Source organism: Syngnathus typhle, linkage group LG20 (assembly GCF_033458585.1).
Source record: "Syngnathus typhle isolate RoL2023-S1 ecotype Sweden linkage group LG20, RoL_Styp_1.0, whole genome shotgun sequence".
Taxonomy (NCBI): Eukaryota; Metazoa; Chordata; class Actinopteri; order Syngnathiformes; family Syngnathidae; genus Syngnathus; species Syngnathus typhle.
The window spans coordinates 2,811,045-2,827,547 of NC_083757.1; the positions used below are offsets into that span (position 1 = coordinate 2,811,045).

At 41.5% G+C, this 16,503-nt stretch overlaps 2 protein-coding genes across 5 annotated transcripts in view; one reads left to right on the plus strand and one right to left on the minus strand.

Annotated features, from left to right (window-relative positions):
- gngt1 (guanine nucleotide binding protein (G protein), gamma transducing activity polypeptide 1) overlaps positions 1 to 14,134 on the minus strand; it is a 27,054-nt gene extending 12,920 nt beyond the window's left edge. The window contains exons 1-2 of the mRNA XM_061267135.1: positions 14,024 to 14,134; positions 10,791 to 10,930 (exon numbers count right to left, since the gene is read on the minus strand). The gene's annotated coding sequence lies outside the window, so the exon portion shown is untranslated. The remainder of the gene's footprint in view (positions 1 to 10,790; positions 10,931 to 14,023) is intronic.
- calcr (calcitonin receptor) overlaps positions 1 to 15,439 on the plus strand; it is a 21,692-nt gene extending 6,253 nt beyond the window's left edge. For 3 of the 4 annotated variants that reach the window (XM_061267128.1, XM_061267127.1, XM_061267129.1), the window contains exons 2-21: positions 3,526 to 3,590; positions 4,883 to 5,117; positions 5,200 to 5,285; positions 5,387 to 5,507; positions 5,589 to 5,699; positions 5,762 to 5,874; positions 6,325 to 6,397; positions 6,489 to 6,599; positions 7,126 to 7,238; positions 7,425 to 7,581; positions 7,659 to 7,769; positions 7,850 to 7,962; positions 8,276 to 8,367; positions 9,393 to 9,519; positions 10,469 to 10,622; positions 10,852 to 10,912; positions 11,016 to 11,082; positions 11,192 to 11,410; positions 11,937 to 11,978; positions 13,343 to 15,439. In XM_061267128.1, coding sequence (XP_061123112.1) covers positions 3,543 to 3,590; positions 4,883 to 5,117; positions 5,200 to 5,285; positions 5,387 to 5,507; positions 5,589 to 5,699; positions 5,762 to 5,874; positions 6,325 to 6,397; positions 6,489 to 6,599; positions 7,126 to 7,238; positions 7,425 to 7,581; positions 7,659 to 7,769; positions 7,850 to 7,962; positions 8,276 to 8,367; positions 9,393 to 9,519; positions 10,469 to 10,622; positions 10,852 to 10,912; positions 11,016 to 11,082; positions 11,192 to 11,410; positions 11,937 to 11,978; positions 13,343 to 13,561 — 2,373 coding nt within the window. In that variant the 5' untranslated portion in view covers positions 3,526 to 3,542 and the 3' untranslated portion in view covers positions 13,562 to 15,439. The remainder of the gene's footprint in view (positions 1 to 3,525; positions 3,591 to 4,882; positions 5,118 to 5,199; positions 5,286 to 5,386; positions 5,508 to 5,588; positions 5,700 to 5,761; positions 5,875 to 6,324; positions 6,398 to 6,488; positions 6,600 to 7,125; positions 7,239 to 7,424; positions 7,582 to 7,658; positions 7,770 to 7,849; positions 7,963 to 8,275; positions 8,368 to 9,392; positions 9,520 to 10,468; positions 10,623 to 10,851; positions 10,913 to 11,015; positions 11,083 to 11,191; positions 11,411 to 11,936; positions 11,979 to 13,342) is intronic. The other variant, XM_061267131.1, reaches the window with a different exon arrangement.
- Positions 15,440 to 16,503: the final 1,064 nt, after the last annotated feature.

Sequence of the window (16,503 nt, forward strand, 5' to 3'; positions counted from 1 at the left end):
GTGGCTTTTCCAGGACTGACTTTCTTCCGACTTTCGAGTGCCTAACGTGGCCTAGCGGATATGATTCTACCTGATGCTTGGACGAGAGCTGATTTTTTTTCTTAAATCCCCGGAGTGTGGGGGGGGGGGATATGTTTTTTAAGCCAACACGTCCCGAAAACGGAGGGAAATTGGATTTTGCCACATCAAATACCCCACTTCACACGTTTTTTTTAGTCTCCCCGTGGTACATGAAGGGAATACATCGGGTGGCTCCCATTTGAGGCTGCTGCATTCTATCTTTGTTTACTGGTATCACGGTGAGGAAATAGCACTGAAAGGATTATAATGACAGAGATTGGCGAACAAAACAGATGAGTGACAAGACAGCGGCTTGTCCTGGAGCTCACCTGCTGGTTCATTCAAGGGTGAACAAAGCTTATGAAGCATGTCGCGTGAAATGCGTTCCAATGTGATTTACAAAACGCAAGTATATGCACGGACTGACAATAAATGAAGAGACCAGCATAAGTCACACTCCATTGCAAACTTCCACCTGGCCAATAAATTCCTCATGAAGCTCTGACAGATGATTATTTACAATATCTCTCAGCAGACTGCTCCGTGACACTATAGTCATTTTTTTTTTTGTAGCAAAAAAGAGTGATCCCTTCTTTCATTGCCTTGCGAGACCCACATCATCACTCTTAAACGTGACACCGAAAGGTTCACAATGTGATCAATTTGTGCTGTCTGAGAAGCAGCGGCATGAGCCAAGTTTTGAGTTGTTATATAATAAACCGCACGTAGCGCTGTGTGCGAGACACGTCGCTAGCAGTTTCAGGATGTTACGTGAATGGAAAAGAGCATGTTGACTTTGGCATGTTTCACTCATGATTAATGAGCACACCTAAAGTTGTTCATCTTATTTATCTACTGTAGATGGAGTATGGCTGCAAATGGGGAGAAGACAATGATGAGATGGCACCCATTTGATGCACTGTATGATCTGAAAGCGCTTGATGACAGCCAGACTGATAAATAAATTCGGAAAAAGGCACAACAGCAGCTTGGACATTTTACTAATGGATCTGAATGAGGTCCCAGTTGATAAGAATGTTGTCCATCCCTTTAATCCCTTTTAAAAAGCCCAGCTGCTCAGTCTGTCCTTCTCTTTTTTGTTTTTAATCAGAAGTATGAATCAAGTATTTACTTAGTCACTAAAGTGAATTCTTTTACCACAGGAGCCTCATTTTGAGCAACACAAAAGCATACAATGCTCTTCCGCTTCATCACTTCCAACCTTTTCTCATGCTCACCAGAGAATAAACGACCGGCTTTGAGGATGCTCAAATGCTGCGAGTAAATGTTTTCCTTTAGAGTGCCCTAAAGCAAGATAACAACGAAAGCAAGAGCAGAAGCTTTTTCATTTGAATTGGCATGGGAGCAAGTGATCTCCTAGGAAACATAATAAAAAAAAACATTTATGGCTCCTGATAACTTGTCCAGGTACATAAAGAAAATGGTCGTTTATTGATTCACGAGTTGTCCTCCCTGCATGGTGATGACGCTTCACTGGTCAACCTTGACAAGGATGCCCAAAAGAATTTGTGAGAAGCAGGATAGATACTAAATAAGAAAAAGTCTGAGAAGTAGCAAGAGACAGACGGAAACAAACCCAAACACTCAAAACAATCCAAAAGTTCACAAACACAGATCCCGATGGAATGTTTCGATGAGATATAAAAATACATGTTATTTATTGCTCCATTTTTCACTTTTGCCATCTCGTAGCCATAGCAACACAAACTGGCAGAAAGGTCAATTTGTGCATTCGTCAGACCACTTGTGGCTAGGCATGGCTTTAAAAGGCTCCAGAATGCACGCTGCCCAATTTTGTAGTACGCCAAGTCCAAAGACAAGAAAGACCAAAGGCAGTATGTCCACCTAACACTGCTTCTGATTAAAACAGCAAATTGGAACGACTTGATCTCAAATTGACAATAGAACGTAATAAATGTCTAAAAAAAGCGTCAGCTGAGCTTACGTCTGCAAACACATAGTAAACAAAAAGCAACTGAGTCGAATAGCATACTTACAAATTGATCTTGTCATCCCGAGGCGCTCTTCAGTCAATAGAGCTTGAAGACGCACGCGCAAGTCATACAACATGACATCCACAATCTGTCAACATTCAAACTAATCCAAGCACCCTTCATCATAGCCTGGAAAAGCAATGTCACATGACTTTATCCGGAGAAAATGAACAGTGATTGTGACATAGCAAAGCCGCGGACGAGCAGCGCTCCCTCATCGCCATCGTCTCCGCGCGTGTCAGGGAAATAAAGAAATGAAACGCATGAGTGACTCGATCCGCTTTGGTCAGCAAAATGGAAAGCGACGGAATGGAAAAAGATATCAACATGTATTGATGCAGCTTTGCAGAAAAAAAAAAAATCCATTTAAATTGAATGCATTCAGGGACATTTTCACTATAATTGTAGCTACTCATAGGTAGTTTTATAAACACAAGATTGCTTTGAGAAGCATTTTCGATTTTAGTTTATTTTGTGAATAAAGTTTTGCTTAACTAAAGTAACCTTGAGGTGGTTTGGGGTCGAAATCACGAAGAGTAATGTGGTGAGACAGCTCATCGCTGAGAACCATCTTGGTTTAACTGTAGTAGGCTAATCAATTATGAATGGACCCAGAATGAGTCATTCCTGAAATGTTCCTGCATTCTTAAATCCTAAGTGCTATATTTTTTCAATCCTAAAAAAGATCAATGCTATCAAACGACCGGAATCTGCTATTTTACCGGAAATTCTAATACAACCTTCACGGAGTAACAAATGACGGGCGGCGAGCAGGCGCCACCACCGTCTTCCGCATCTTGTCTGATTACATCAAAGCACTCCCTGGCCTCAATCTGGAGTTTTATTTTCAATGTGCTTCATCTTTCTATTTACTCTTAGTTATTGCCATGTCATCCCATACTGACAACACGTTTAAGAACCTCGTTTGGGCATGGACCTTAGTGTAAGTCTTTTCCCAAGTGCTCGACTGTGAGAGAGTCCGATATCCTCAGTGGTGGCCTTTTCACGCTGGCTTACAAGAGCTGTCCACGCTGAACAGCCGATTGATAACCTCCCTTATCGCCTTAACTGTTGACTGATGGCTTTCCTGCAGTGAATCTTTGCGCCACGGAGAAAATAACTACCAGAATTCCAACCTGCTAAAGCCAAGCATCAGATCATTGATAACTACCCGCTAACAAGTTGTCAGCGCTACCTGCTTTTACTCTCCATTTAACAATGGCTTTGTTTCTCCCTCCTAATGATAGCGATGCTCTGTCTCCGTCTCGCGCACACTGGAGCCCTCTGACTCCGCTGCTTTGCATTTCAGATTAATGATTCCCAGTGACACTATTCTCCCGAGAGCCCGTAATCCCAATGTGAAACAATATTACGTTTGCTCACTCGGTCACTTTCACGGTTCAGAAGCAGGTTGATGAACGCTGCAATTGTCCTTCTTGTTCTGTTACAGACATCGGAGGTGAAGATATGAAATTAGCTGTTAGTTGCCCTTGGATCCTTTGCTGGGTTTTAGTGGTAAGTAAATCAAACATGCAGACAATGTTTTAGCGTCAAATTTCCTATTCAGCAGATGTAATCCGTTGTGGTCTAGTGACGTTCCTCAATTGATATTCACTCCAACCTAATATGTTTGAATTATACAGTCGATGAAACACATTCTAAATTCTAAATTGAAATCGTAATTATAAATTGAAAAATCAAATTGCTCCTTGTTTTGCCGTCTGACTGAAGCCCTTTTTTTTTTTTTAAAGCCTGCAGACAATCTTAAAGCGTTACATGAAAATATTTGAACAAAAGGAGGTAGTGGGATTATGTAACATGCCCCCCCCCCTCCCCCAGAGGAGCATAATAATTTAATTCACACTTGAAAGAGATTGCTTCTAAAATAGCAAGGTTTAAGTAAAGGGCAGCCTCCTGAAACGGTTCTGCCATTTGCAGTCTTTAAAGTTTGCTGCAATCATGTTTAAAGATGCACATGCTTCTGAATTCAATTCAAAAATGTTTGGAGTGGAAGATGGGAATAAATGAGAGCGGAAGGGCTTGCCGGTTAATCTGTAAGAGGAAATTCATGATATTTGTAAATGAATTCAACTTGATATGATATTTGAGGTCTTATTGTTTTTATTTCATTGGTGCTTTTGCCTCTTCAGTTGATTTTGGTGGTGGCCTGGTGGTCGTATGTATGACGTCATTTACTTCAATGATTGGAGTGACATCATATGTACGGCTGCTAAACTGCTACATGGGACGTCACGTCTGATCAACGCTTGCGAGAATCGAGCGCCACGTGTGGTCAACGAATGAATTGAAGCTGTACGCTCCAATTGTCAAAAAGGATGTTGAAAGTTTCAGAAGGATGTGAGAGAAAAGAAGAGTTTGAGATTAGTCCTATAAGAAGCTTCCCCCCCATACTGAACTTTGCAAGATAAGTCATAAAACAGCTTCTTCTTTTTTTTCCCTTCAGTGAGCGCCATTATCAAAATCGGTATTTCACCCTCCAGGCTTTTTCATCTATTGCTACCTCCAAATGCAAACAATACAGGCCAAGATAAGAACCCTTTGATGGAAAGTGGTTTCTTTGGCAACCGTATTTGGATGAATATCATAAATGGTGAATGATGAAAGTTCCAAAGCGGGGCAAAATCAGTCAGCTTTGCAACCACTCATTAGAATTTCTAGATAGATGACACAAGAACCGACAGAGATGTGACACATTTGGATGACATCACGACTGCTATCGTAGCGATATGAGGACAAGGTCATGTTTGCGCTCTGCTTGCACTAACGCCTTGGTACGATCCCTTCAGTGCGTGGTGTCAGCTGGCACTGAGTCTTTTCCAGAATCATCACTCAAGACAAGAATGAGCAAAGACAGATGGAAAGAAGCGAGACAAAGTCAATACAGATGTCTCAATACGTCCGACAAAGACACAAGCGGTGAGAGACACTTCTGTGGAAAAATATGGGATGACTTTTTGTGCTGGGAAGAAACACCAGCAGGTACATGGATAACACAGAGTTGTCCCGATCGCACTCCTGCCGGTAAGATTTCTGGCACATTTTTCGTTCCAAAACCCTTGATGACCTTCATTAACCACCCACTTTGCTCTGGATCAATTTTCAGGAAACGTGACTAAATATTGTGACCAAAGGGGTCAATGGGTCCAAATAGGTTCTACCTGCCCAGAGGCCTCCAAGGACACAACAGAGGTGTTTCCACACAAGTTATTGTTCAAAGCACTGAAAGAAGCAGCCGCTGTCAGCTGTGAAAATATTTTCTTTGCTAAGACTTCTTTTCTTTGTCCCTGTAGGACTTTTATAATAGACTCAAGGACGTCAATGAACATAGCAGGACTATAGAGAAGAAAATACGGGAGAACAAAGAGAAATGCGTCAAGAATACGAAACACGATTCACCTCATAATAAAACAGGTCATGTATTGGTAGCGTTTGTCAATACAACGACGCAAATTCTATCGTGGGAGTTCTGACTTCAGTCTTTCAATGTGACAGGCTTGTTCTGTAGTCACATTTGGGACGGTTGGCTTTGTTGGGATGACACCCCGGCCCAAACCTACGCCACGCAGAACTGTCCTGATTATTTCCTCAACTTTGAACCCTCAGGTGATTGATTATACTTCAATTTTATGCACATATGAAATATCTTGAACATTTCTCCTGTACAGGAAAAGCAAGTAAATACTGTGGAGAGGATGGAGAGTGGTTCCGCCATCCTGGGAGCGACACATTCTGGACCAACTACACCCTCTGCACCAGCAAATTCGATAAGACGACAAGGGTGATGTCTTGCTCATTTGCTACCGTACCTTCATTGAAGGTCACGCAAAAGCAATGCGTGATGAAAGGACACAGTTACATAGTTAATTCAATAAACATGAGTACATTCGCAGTAGTAGGTTAAGATCTATTTGGATTCGAAGCGGGTAACAGACACACAAATCGATTGTAGTACCGATACATTTTCCGAGGAAATATATTGCCTCCAGCCACTAAAGTTATGTGAGTGAATTTATTTTTGTTATTGCTTTTTTTTTTTTTTGTCCATTGCTTGACTTTGACGTCATGTTTCCTGTCAGAGACGACAATGTTAAGTCTAAGTGCACTTGCTTTTATCTGCACTTTCCAGGGCAAATATTGATTACCTAAGCTTTGGAAATGAACAAAAAGAGCTCCAGAGCAATCCATCATATTTTTTAAAAGGGCTACATCTTTTTTTTTAATCCAACAGAAGCAGAAACTGCTTGAGAGTGAATACAAATGTCTCTTGAAAATGAGCCAAGACGCCGCCTTTAATGAATCAGGTAACAGGCTGTGGAAAGGCCAAGATTTAATGTGTTGTCCGTTATAATGTATGTAACACAAACTGCACTTTTTTTTTTTTTTGTGCTCCAGGACTTTACTGCAGTCGGAACTGGGATGGCTGGTTGTGCTGGGACGATACTGCAGCAGGAACCTACGCCGCCCAAAATTGTCCAGATTACTTGTCGTATGCACAACCCACAGGTCAGCAACAAGAAAAAAAAAACTTATATCAAGTCTTTAAAATGTGTCATTGGCAGGCCCTGAAGAAACAAATCCAAGCAGGTTAGAATGAGCAGATAGGTGATTCCCTGCTAGGATGAAGGTAAAGAGATGGCAGGCAGAGCTGCAGGTGGCGGATATGAAGGTGCTGAAGTTCACTTTAGAACTGACCAGGGTGGACAAGATAAGACATGATGAACTCATTACAAGTTAGAAATCTTGGAGACGAGGTTACAGACAGCAAACTTTTTGAAAGTGTTCAGACTTGAGCTTGTGTCCATATTGGTAGAAGGAGGAGAAGTAAAACACACAGTGTTAATCCTTTGATGGTCTAAACTGAGATTTTGTGAGATTTGCTGATGCTGTAACATAAGCCTGTGACAACTTTAGAAGTATGCAGTAGTTGACCCAAGAATGCTGGTTGAATTCTGAATCCTGAGAGCGATTCTTAATTTCGGGTTTCAGCACGCAGTGTCGCATGTTTAATGCATGACTGTGCTCCTTTTAGAAAACGCGACCAAGTACTGCGGAGAGGACGGGCAATGGTATCGCCACCCGGACACCAAGATCACGTGGACCAACTTTACACTCTGTGCCGTCGACGTTCAGGAAAGGCTGGAGGTATTGGTTCATTTGTTTTGAGGTTCTCAGGCATTGCGTTTTTCTGGGTATGGGGTGTACCCGCCTTTGTTTCAGGAGAAATAGAGCAGTCCAGTTACGATTGGCTGAACGCCCTGAAAATGAAGAATGCGCTAACAAGCATAACCGAAGCTATTCCGACTTTCCTAATCCCGACCGACCATGCAGGGGGCAAGCGCACAGCTCTCAGGCGACACGGAGCAAGACTTTGCCAACAAGGCCACAGCGGTGGACACAGAGGAGCAGGAGCACGGGAGAAAAATCCTTGACAGCCAATACAAATGCTTTGAGAAGATGAAGAGTGATCCTCCTTATAACAAATCAAGTAATGACCTCACTGCTCTTCACGTTGGTAGCCTATGAAGTTTTTTTTTTGTTGATTCTTTTTCCATCACTTTGCAGAAGTGTACTGCAGTCGCAACTGGGATGGCTGGTTGTGTTGGGGGGACACGCCAGTAGGAACCTATGCCTTTCAAAACTGCCCCAATTATTTTGTGGACTTTGACCCTACTGGTAAGCAGTAGGCCAGTATCATGAATTGTCATGGTCATTTTGTTTGGGGAAAAAAACTCTATTTATTTATATATGTACAGAAAAGGCAACCAAGTACTGTGAGGAGGATGGTCAATGGTTTCGCCACCCTGCCACCAACAGAACTTGGTCCAACTACACACTCTGCAATGAAAACACAAAAGCAAAGCTGCAGGTAACGCTCATTTTGTGAGCAATGATGTTTGAGTAACTTCAATTAGTACTTGTACTTTGACAAGATTTTGGATTTCAAGACAAAAAATGATGTCAAAGCTGCCAAATTCCAAAATCACACAATGTCGCATGATATGTTTGCCAGTCGAATAAAAAGGTACCATGTCGTTTTATTTAGTGGCCTTCGTTTTCATTTACACAATTGACTTGTTTGAAAATGACGAGCAAAAATAGAGTGTTTTGCGCCTTTGGGAACATTCATCTTTTTCTGTGCTGTCACATTAAATGATATTTATTTGTGTGTTTGTTTCTAGTCGGCGTACATCCTGTTTTACATGGCTATTGTGGGTCATGCCTTGTCTATAGTCTCCCTGCTCATCTCTTTGGCCATCTTCTTCTATTTCAGGTACTGTGACATTTTTGACACGGGTTGTCATGATGCTGAGATGCTAACGGGAGCGTTGACCTCAAATGCTCGCTTGTCACGTTCCTCGCAAGGATGTGACTTGTTTTAGTGGCCAGGGTCTTTTGTATTCAAGCACATTATGTTGATGTTTTTCAGGGGATGTTGGGGTTCAGGGATTGTTAACTTGAGCTGAACCAAATCACATGTGGCCATGCTGGCTGGGCTTCATTTTATTTAGCTATTTAAATCTAAATGGCACCTAGAGTTCTTTTTGTTGTTCACTATTTCATTGCGTTAGCTCTCCATCGGCCTTGCTATTATTGAACTTGTAAATGGCATTTTTTGCCATTTTAAAAGCAGCACTTTTGGATTGCGCGGGACACGCTCAAGGTACTGCAAAACGCGATCATTCATATCTTAGCAGATGCAGGATGACTAATCATCAGAACTGCTCAGGGAATATGAATCAACCTGACAAATTGGATCGGGGCTTGTTTCTGCTTTCGTCGAACTTCAGCTTTCTTTCGAGCAGAATCCTTTTAAGTATTGGGAGGCTTGATGTTGTGTTAGAGGATCCAGATGTGAGGCTTACGTGGGAATGTTGACACTGCATTCCGTTCACGAAATAATATGCTCATCATTAAGGTCGGGTTTTTTACATAGATATTAGCCTTCTCTTCACATGTTTCCAAAAGTCTTCCAAGAAATATATAAGGTAAGGCAGTAGTTACTTCAACAAGATACATTGAGGCTTGTATGAGGCACAGAATACACTACATAGGTTATTTGATTTGAATATTTTGGGATATAAATGATTATACTCCTAATACTGATTCCTCAAATCAAACGTGTGTCCACAGAGCGCATATTCTTTACAGTTTAGCTAATATGACACCCCTCACCATTGACACACTCCTCTAGGTTCAGATAAGATTCTATCAGCGTCAATATTCGCTGCAACTGCACGACGCAATCTTCCGATATCACCACGCTGACATATTAATCCTAATCATCTCATCGCGCAGGAGTCTGAGCTGCCAAAGGATCACGTTACACAAGAACCTTTTCTGCTCCTATGTGCTGAACTCTGCTCTGACCATCATCTACCTAGTGGCTGTGGTCAACAATCCTCAAGTTGTGGCCAGAAACCCTGTGAGTTTCCCCGTATATTAAATCTAGTCACGCTGAAATGTTTGTGCTGGCACGTTTCCACAGTACTGTTCAATAAACCAATGCCACCGTCGATAAGGAAGATTATTTCCACTGGGGGAAATTAGGTGTAACGTATTCATTATTCATGCTCCAAAAAAATGAAGCTATAAAACCATCCATCCATTTGGTGTGTAGACTTTTTACATCCACTGTAAATTATTAGTCGTCTATATTTGGAATTTGGGGCAATTATTTCCTGCCTGCAAGATAGGACACTTTATCTGTCATTGGACTATGTCTTTGATTGTTGTTGCTCGGAAAATCCGTGGATACTTTATGAGTTATTCAAATCTCCAAAGTGGCCTCAGTACTTGGAAATAAATCTGTCTTGTAGGAATGCCTCACTACCAGGACAGGACATAAATAAACCTTTTAAGAACTAATCCTTTTTGGAACGAGTAAAAGATGTTTGCCGGCTCACAAAGTCATCTTGCTCAATCTCAATCTTAAAAACAAGCCTATTTGCATTTGCAAAAGAAAGATTGCAATTCGTTACGCCTGTTTTCCCGGCTCGTGACTTTGATCAAATGATTTGTAGCAGCGCACGTTTTGCTGCGAGGGATCCTTCACAATTTTCAAGCGGTCAGGATTCCAAAAACACGAGGAGAATAGATGGACAGGATCCGCGGCAGCTTGATTTGCAAAGCGGAACTTTGTGTGTGGCGGCAGACAAATCTTGCTCATCTGCAATTCAAAAAAGGTTCTGCAGGGAATATCTGTATTCTCTTTGGAGTCTGCACAAATGGAGGACAATTGTGTCAAAAGTTGTGTAATTGTCTTTCACTTGAAATGGAGTAGATAGGAAAAGTCTACACACCCCTGTTGGAATGCCAGATCGTTGCTATTGGGCAAAATGCATTCTACGTCCCTGTGTGGGCCATCTTTGCAGGTAGGCTGCAAGGTGTTGCACTTCTTCCACATGTACATGCTGGGATGCAACTATTTCTGGATGCTGTGTGAAGGAATCTACCTGCACACACTCATTGTGGTGGCTGTGTTTGCAGAGGAGCAGCATTTGCATTGGTACTACCTCCTCGGCTGGGGTGAGTCTCCAACTTCTTATTTTGATTTGACTTTTAAATGCTGCTTATCTAAACAACGGGCCTGTTCTCGACTTGGTGTATGCTGGGCAGGGTTGTTTTATTATTTCTAGAGGATGCCTAACAGAATTCCTCGACCCCATATAGAGTTGACGCATGCAAAGTACTTACCACTCACTGTAGCCTTGATGAAAACGAGAAGCATTTTCCTTCATTTTTTCCCATCTCCAAGGTTTTCCTCTCGTGCCTGCCTCCATCCACGCTGTAGCAAGGACGACATTTTTTGATGACAAGTGAGTATGCCGCCAAACCTGTCAACATACAGACTTGTTTGTGTGTGAGCATTTTGCTTTGCACATCAGACCACACCGACTAAAGTGGTTGTTTTCTTTGTAGCTGTTGGATGAGCGTGGAAACTCATCTGCTTTATGCAGTGCATGGTCCTATCGTGGCAGCTCTCCTTGTAAGTCTACTCGGTTCTATTTATAGCCCAGTGTCACAGTGCACTGTCAAATTCATTTGCATTTTGTGAGTCTCCATAAATCCTTTGCGGGTGTTCCCTTCTTCTGCAGGTGAATCTCTTCTTCTTGCTCAATATCATCAGAGTGCTGGTCACCAAGCTGAGAGACACACACCGAGCCGAGTCCAATATGTACATGAAGGCTGTGCGAGCCACGCTCATCCTAGTGCCCCTTCTGGGAATACAATTTGTCATCGTTCCCTGGAGGCCGGAGAACCGGCTGGCGGGGGAGGTCTTTGAGTACATCATGCACATACTCATGCACTATCAGGTATGGAGACAGCAATGAAGTTCCTGACTCTAAATGAGGATTAATTGGGAGCGCAATCGCTAAGCGGTTGTGTGAATTAATCTCGAAAGAACCAGTTTTGGACTCAATGTCGTGGAACAAAAAGGGAGGGAGTCAATTAACTCGTCACGCGCTTTACATTTACTTCAACGGGAAATCGATTTTCCTCACGAGCGAGCGTGTTGAAATTTTGATCTCGCTGATAATGTACTTTTGGGTTGCCTGAAAATTGAGTGTAAATGTATTTACGGTTGATAGCTATTTGGAAAGCACTAACCCATGATACATAATCTTTACTATTTCCAAAGTGAACTATATTTGTATAGCCTTTTATGGGAAGTGCAGTTAATTCAATTGCTTTGGGGTATTCCTGTTAATTAAGCGCAGTTGAGGTGGCGGTGACGAAAGCTGACGATGAAAATGTCGGGATGTGAATTGAATTAGAAAGCACCGACATATTTTCGTGAGCTGTGGTGTACATAATGTCGCACTTGTAATTGTTTTGCAGGGTTTACTGGTGGCAATCATATTCTGCTTCTTTAATGGAGAAGTAAGTGACATTTATTCATATTCATATAGCAAAGCGAGACTTCCATTAGTACTACTCTTGTGCACCAAAATATTATATTAGCAATGTCTATTTTTTTTAGAATATTGGTAATCTCGTGGAGGGCGGCGATAAACAGACCAGTATTATTAATTTCGCAGTGAGCAAATTAAGCAAGAGGACAAATGAACTGCCTCTTTTTTCAGCGACACCACGTCGGTATCAATGCGGGGAAATTCCACTTATCTTAAGCACATCGGTCCTAACCACAAATGGGGTTATAAACTAGTTTATAGAGGTGATAACTTTCAGTCAGGATGTGTGTGGTTACTTGCTTGACACGTTTTATAAAGTTGAGATCTTTTTAGATATTCGTTTCAATGTGCAACGCTGGTAACTATTTATTAAATAAAGCTCAGATAGAAAGTGTTGCTCAAGGGATGATAAAAAAAAATAAAAAAAAATGAAACAATGTTATGCAACGTTGTTGACAAATGAGGGATGGGCCTCATTTTTTATTTGCCAAGTGAATTTCAGTAGCCAAGCTGTTTAGTTCATAAATTGTTCAAGTTAGCTTTAATGTTCAGACCTTTATGCTCTCGTTGTACAATCGCTGCTGTCAAGCCCAAGGTTTCAATGTGAAAACGAAATGTGCTAAGCCTCACAATATTGTGTTTGAAAGTGAAATGGACAAGTTATACGGGGGGGAAAAAACACAAGGTAGTAAATGTTCTATGTAGAGAACGATGCTGGGAAGAGATTTGAGCACTCAGCATGTGCAATTAAACGCAGAGTGGTTGTGCTCTTGTCTAAAATTAGGTCAGGTTCTCATCCATGCTCATTACAAAATTTCTTTTCCAATGCTCCAATCAGTTCACACGAATAACGTTTGAGAGATGTGTCTAGAACGGTGAAGGGGGGGTTCATCTTAGACCAGAGAATCAAAATTGTTTGTTTCTTTTAACTGACTAATTGTGATCCCTTCATCAGGATTGACGGGGGCCGTGTTCCATTCGCCCTTTATTTTATTTCAAGGCCAAACTGCACAACCAGCATTACGTCCACAATGGCGCCTTTGTAATGCGAGGTCATTGAAACAAACTGTCTTTGTGATGCCAAGCGCATGGACGTGGACGTCCTCGTCGCTCTCTTGGCTCACGATGACAATTAGTTTTGGCATTTTTATAATGACACCATTCTTGCATGAGTGTGTCAGAAATGACAGCATTAGTCGGGTCTTACGTGCAGTACAAGATAATGAACGCTTTCGCTAATTGGGGGATGGCTGATTTCTCACTCGTGATTATTTTAATCAATGAATTCCTAAACTTCAGTTCTCTTGTTATAATCCTTGCGCTTGTGTGCAGGTGCAGGCCGCTCTGAAGAGACAGTGGATGCAGTACAAGACCGAGTGGGGTCAAAGACGAAAGGACCACTGTTCCATGCGCTCCACGTCGTACACGGCAACCTCCATTACGGAGGTTCCTCCCTTTATGTACCATCAAGACGGCAACAGCGAACACTTGAACGGGCGCCACACGGACGACTCGGAACTGGTGGCGCTGAAAGTGGGCGAGATTCCCTGAGTCTTACAAACAGCACGGCAATAGCCGAACAACATGGTGGCGGCTGAATCTCTGAGGCTAGTTTGTTTAGCCCTCGGGCCAAAATGTGGACCAGGGGTTCAAAGGGCGACTGGGAAGGAGGAGGAGTCACTTCTATCACTTTATCGCAGCTGCTTTGTGACAATGCCGATGCTTTTGAGACCAGTCACACTGGTGGCGAGGAGACGGAAATAACTGTGATGACGACGTAATTTGTTCGAGAAGACGTGATGCAACAAAATCCGTTTGATTTTTCCCTACTACACCAAAGGGTACGGGATGCTGGTCAAAGACTAAAGGGGGACGTTCTATGCGAGCACAAAAGGGGTACTAAAGACCCTTGTTGAAATGCCAGATTTTTGTGAGCTCAAAAAAAAAAAGACCATGATAAATCTATTCAAAACTTCACAGCGCTTTTCATCACCAAATGGACAACATATGTACCTTCAGTGAAGCAAGCTGGTGGTGGCTGTTCTTCATCTAGTATTGAGGTGGAGGGAATTTTGAGCAGTTCCAAATAGGAATCGGTGTTAGCACACAAGCGTTAGGAATCACCTAGAAAGAAGGAGAAAATGTCAGGGAAAGCCTACTGGAACATCTGAACTTTATTTGTGATGAATCACAATCACAGAAGAGGGTGAGCATACTTGTGCAAACATCTCAGTTGCGTCTTTTAATCCCCTCTTTCTAAAAGATTAAAGACAAAATATTTGATTTTGACCGAAGAAAAATGAAAAACAGTTTTGAAATTATTTATCTTGAGATTTGAACAGGGATGTGTAGGTTTTACATCCAGTGTGCACACAACACAAACGGTAACAATATACCAGCATCACCAGTCTGGACACATGCCACGAAATGTTACCAATTATCATCAAGCTCTGGAATTGTGTAAATAGATACATGATTTTTAAAATGAATATTTTGTTTCTGATTTCATTATTTCTCTTTCCTGAGTTGGTTGTTTTGTGATGCCGCACACAAAACCGCTTTGCCATTTTTGCTGATGCTCAACATCATAAGCCTGAGAAGTAAGCGGAAAGTGAAATGTGCAAAAGCATACAAAAAATATTTATAGAAATATACTCAACCCCAAAGGAAGTGGGACAGTGAGGCCAATTTCTTTATTTTCGGAGAACACTGAGCATGTTTGATTTTGACTTCAAAAGATAAATATGAGTTCAGCAGTTCAGATTTTATTTGCAGGTATTTAAATCGGGATCTGACACAAAACTTTATCGGAAGGCCAGACTGGGATTTGCCAAAAAGTACACAGATGAGCTCCAGAAATTGTGGGCCAACGATTTATGAACTTTTTTTGCCTCATACTCATCCTTTAACATCAAACCCACACACAAGAGGTGGCCAACTTCCTTTAGAAATTAAGGAGAGGTAGCTCTTGTTTTTTTAACCAGAATTTAAAAGTAGAAAAAAAAAAAGATTCAAAAGCTTTATCATGAACCACATTATAGAAATACGTATTTGCTGTATTTACAAAAAGTCATTCTAATGTCTTGTGTTGCAGGTTAGAAAAATGATAGTGACAATCAATCTTAGCAAATGACCTTCATCTTGTGATGAGTATTTATTTTATTAACAAGTACTTATTTACGTAAATTTCTCACTCATTTTCAAAATAAGGGTTTGTTTGTCCGTGGTGAGAGCTTCTGTGTACATTATCAGCATAGGTGGAAGTTGCCACGCTTTTTCCTGAGGCCAAAACGCATACATTTTATGATTTGTGTACTGTGACACCAGTTTGGTGGATTCCTGTGGTTTGTTTTGTCTCCTTGTCTCTCTCGGCTTTGATTGACATCGTTGCAAATGTGATGGTAAAAAATAATGTCTTTTTTAAAAGCTTGACTGAGTGATGTTTTTTCACCCCATTATAGGGATATTTTGTACATGCTGGGCTTCAGTCACATAGAATGACAGGAAAGAAGAGACTTTATATTTGTAGTGTAAATGACATTAGAAGGGCTATTTTGCATTGTAGTACAGTGGTGCCTTTAGATAGGCGTTTAAAACATACTTGTATCGCAAATCATATTTTCCCAAAATGAAATAAATACAAATGCCATTTACGTATTCCCGCCTCCTCCAAAAAAAGAAAAAAATTGCATGAGCTTTTTACGAAGTACAATGACACGATAAATTGTAATCTATAAATACATCATCATATTTATATAGAACGCAACGAGTGAAATTTGCATCATAACGAATTGTGGCTTTTTCTGATGTGACTGGGCCACCGGGGGGCAGTATAATGCAGTCATGCGGGCAATTTGAGAAGAGTCGCATCACTACTTTGAGTCCGTGAGCCGTATTGTATTAGTCATTTTCAAAATCCCTCTGTTACTGCCATAGAGATGCTACTACTAAGCCCATCAATGGCATTTCCCATCATGAGTTAGCATTAAGCTAGCAGACCTTAAAACGAGGTTGTGTGGATTGGGTCACTCGTGTCGAGGCACCACTGTACTTTGGAACTCATATTTATCCAATCTTTTTTATTCTTAAGGCTTCTTTTATATTAACACACATGCAACTGATAGCTGAAAGTAGGTTAGAATTGACTGACACCTCAAATCATAGTTGTTATCGTCATAGCGAGGGCGCCACATCCACTCCTTTTACGGCAATAATTTCTGCCTTGCTAGAGACGCCAGTGTAAAATATGCAATTTCAGGCTCTGCTGCATCCGAATGACGCTGCCAAAAGAAGAAGACAAACTGTCCTCCTTTCAATTCATTCACTGGTCCTATGAGCTTGATGAGGTGATGATGAGGATGATGATAATGATCAAGTTTGTCGCCTGTGGAGGTGCATCTTCATTCTTTTTAACTCACACCCTAACAAAACGAATCCTGGAACGAACCTTACAGTATATACTCAAGTTGAATTGTGTTTTGCTTATGAGGGCT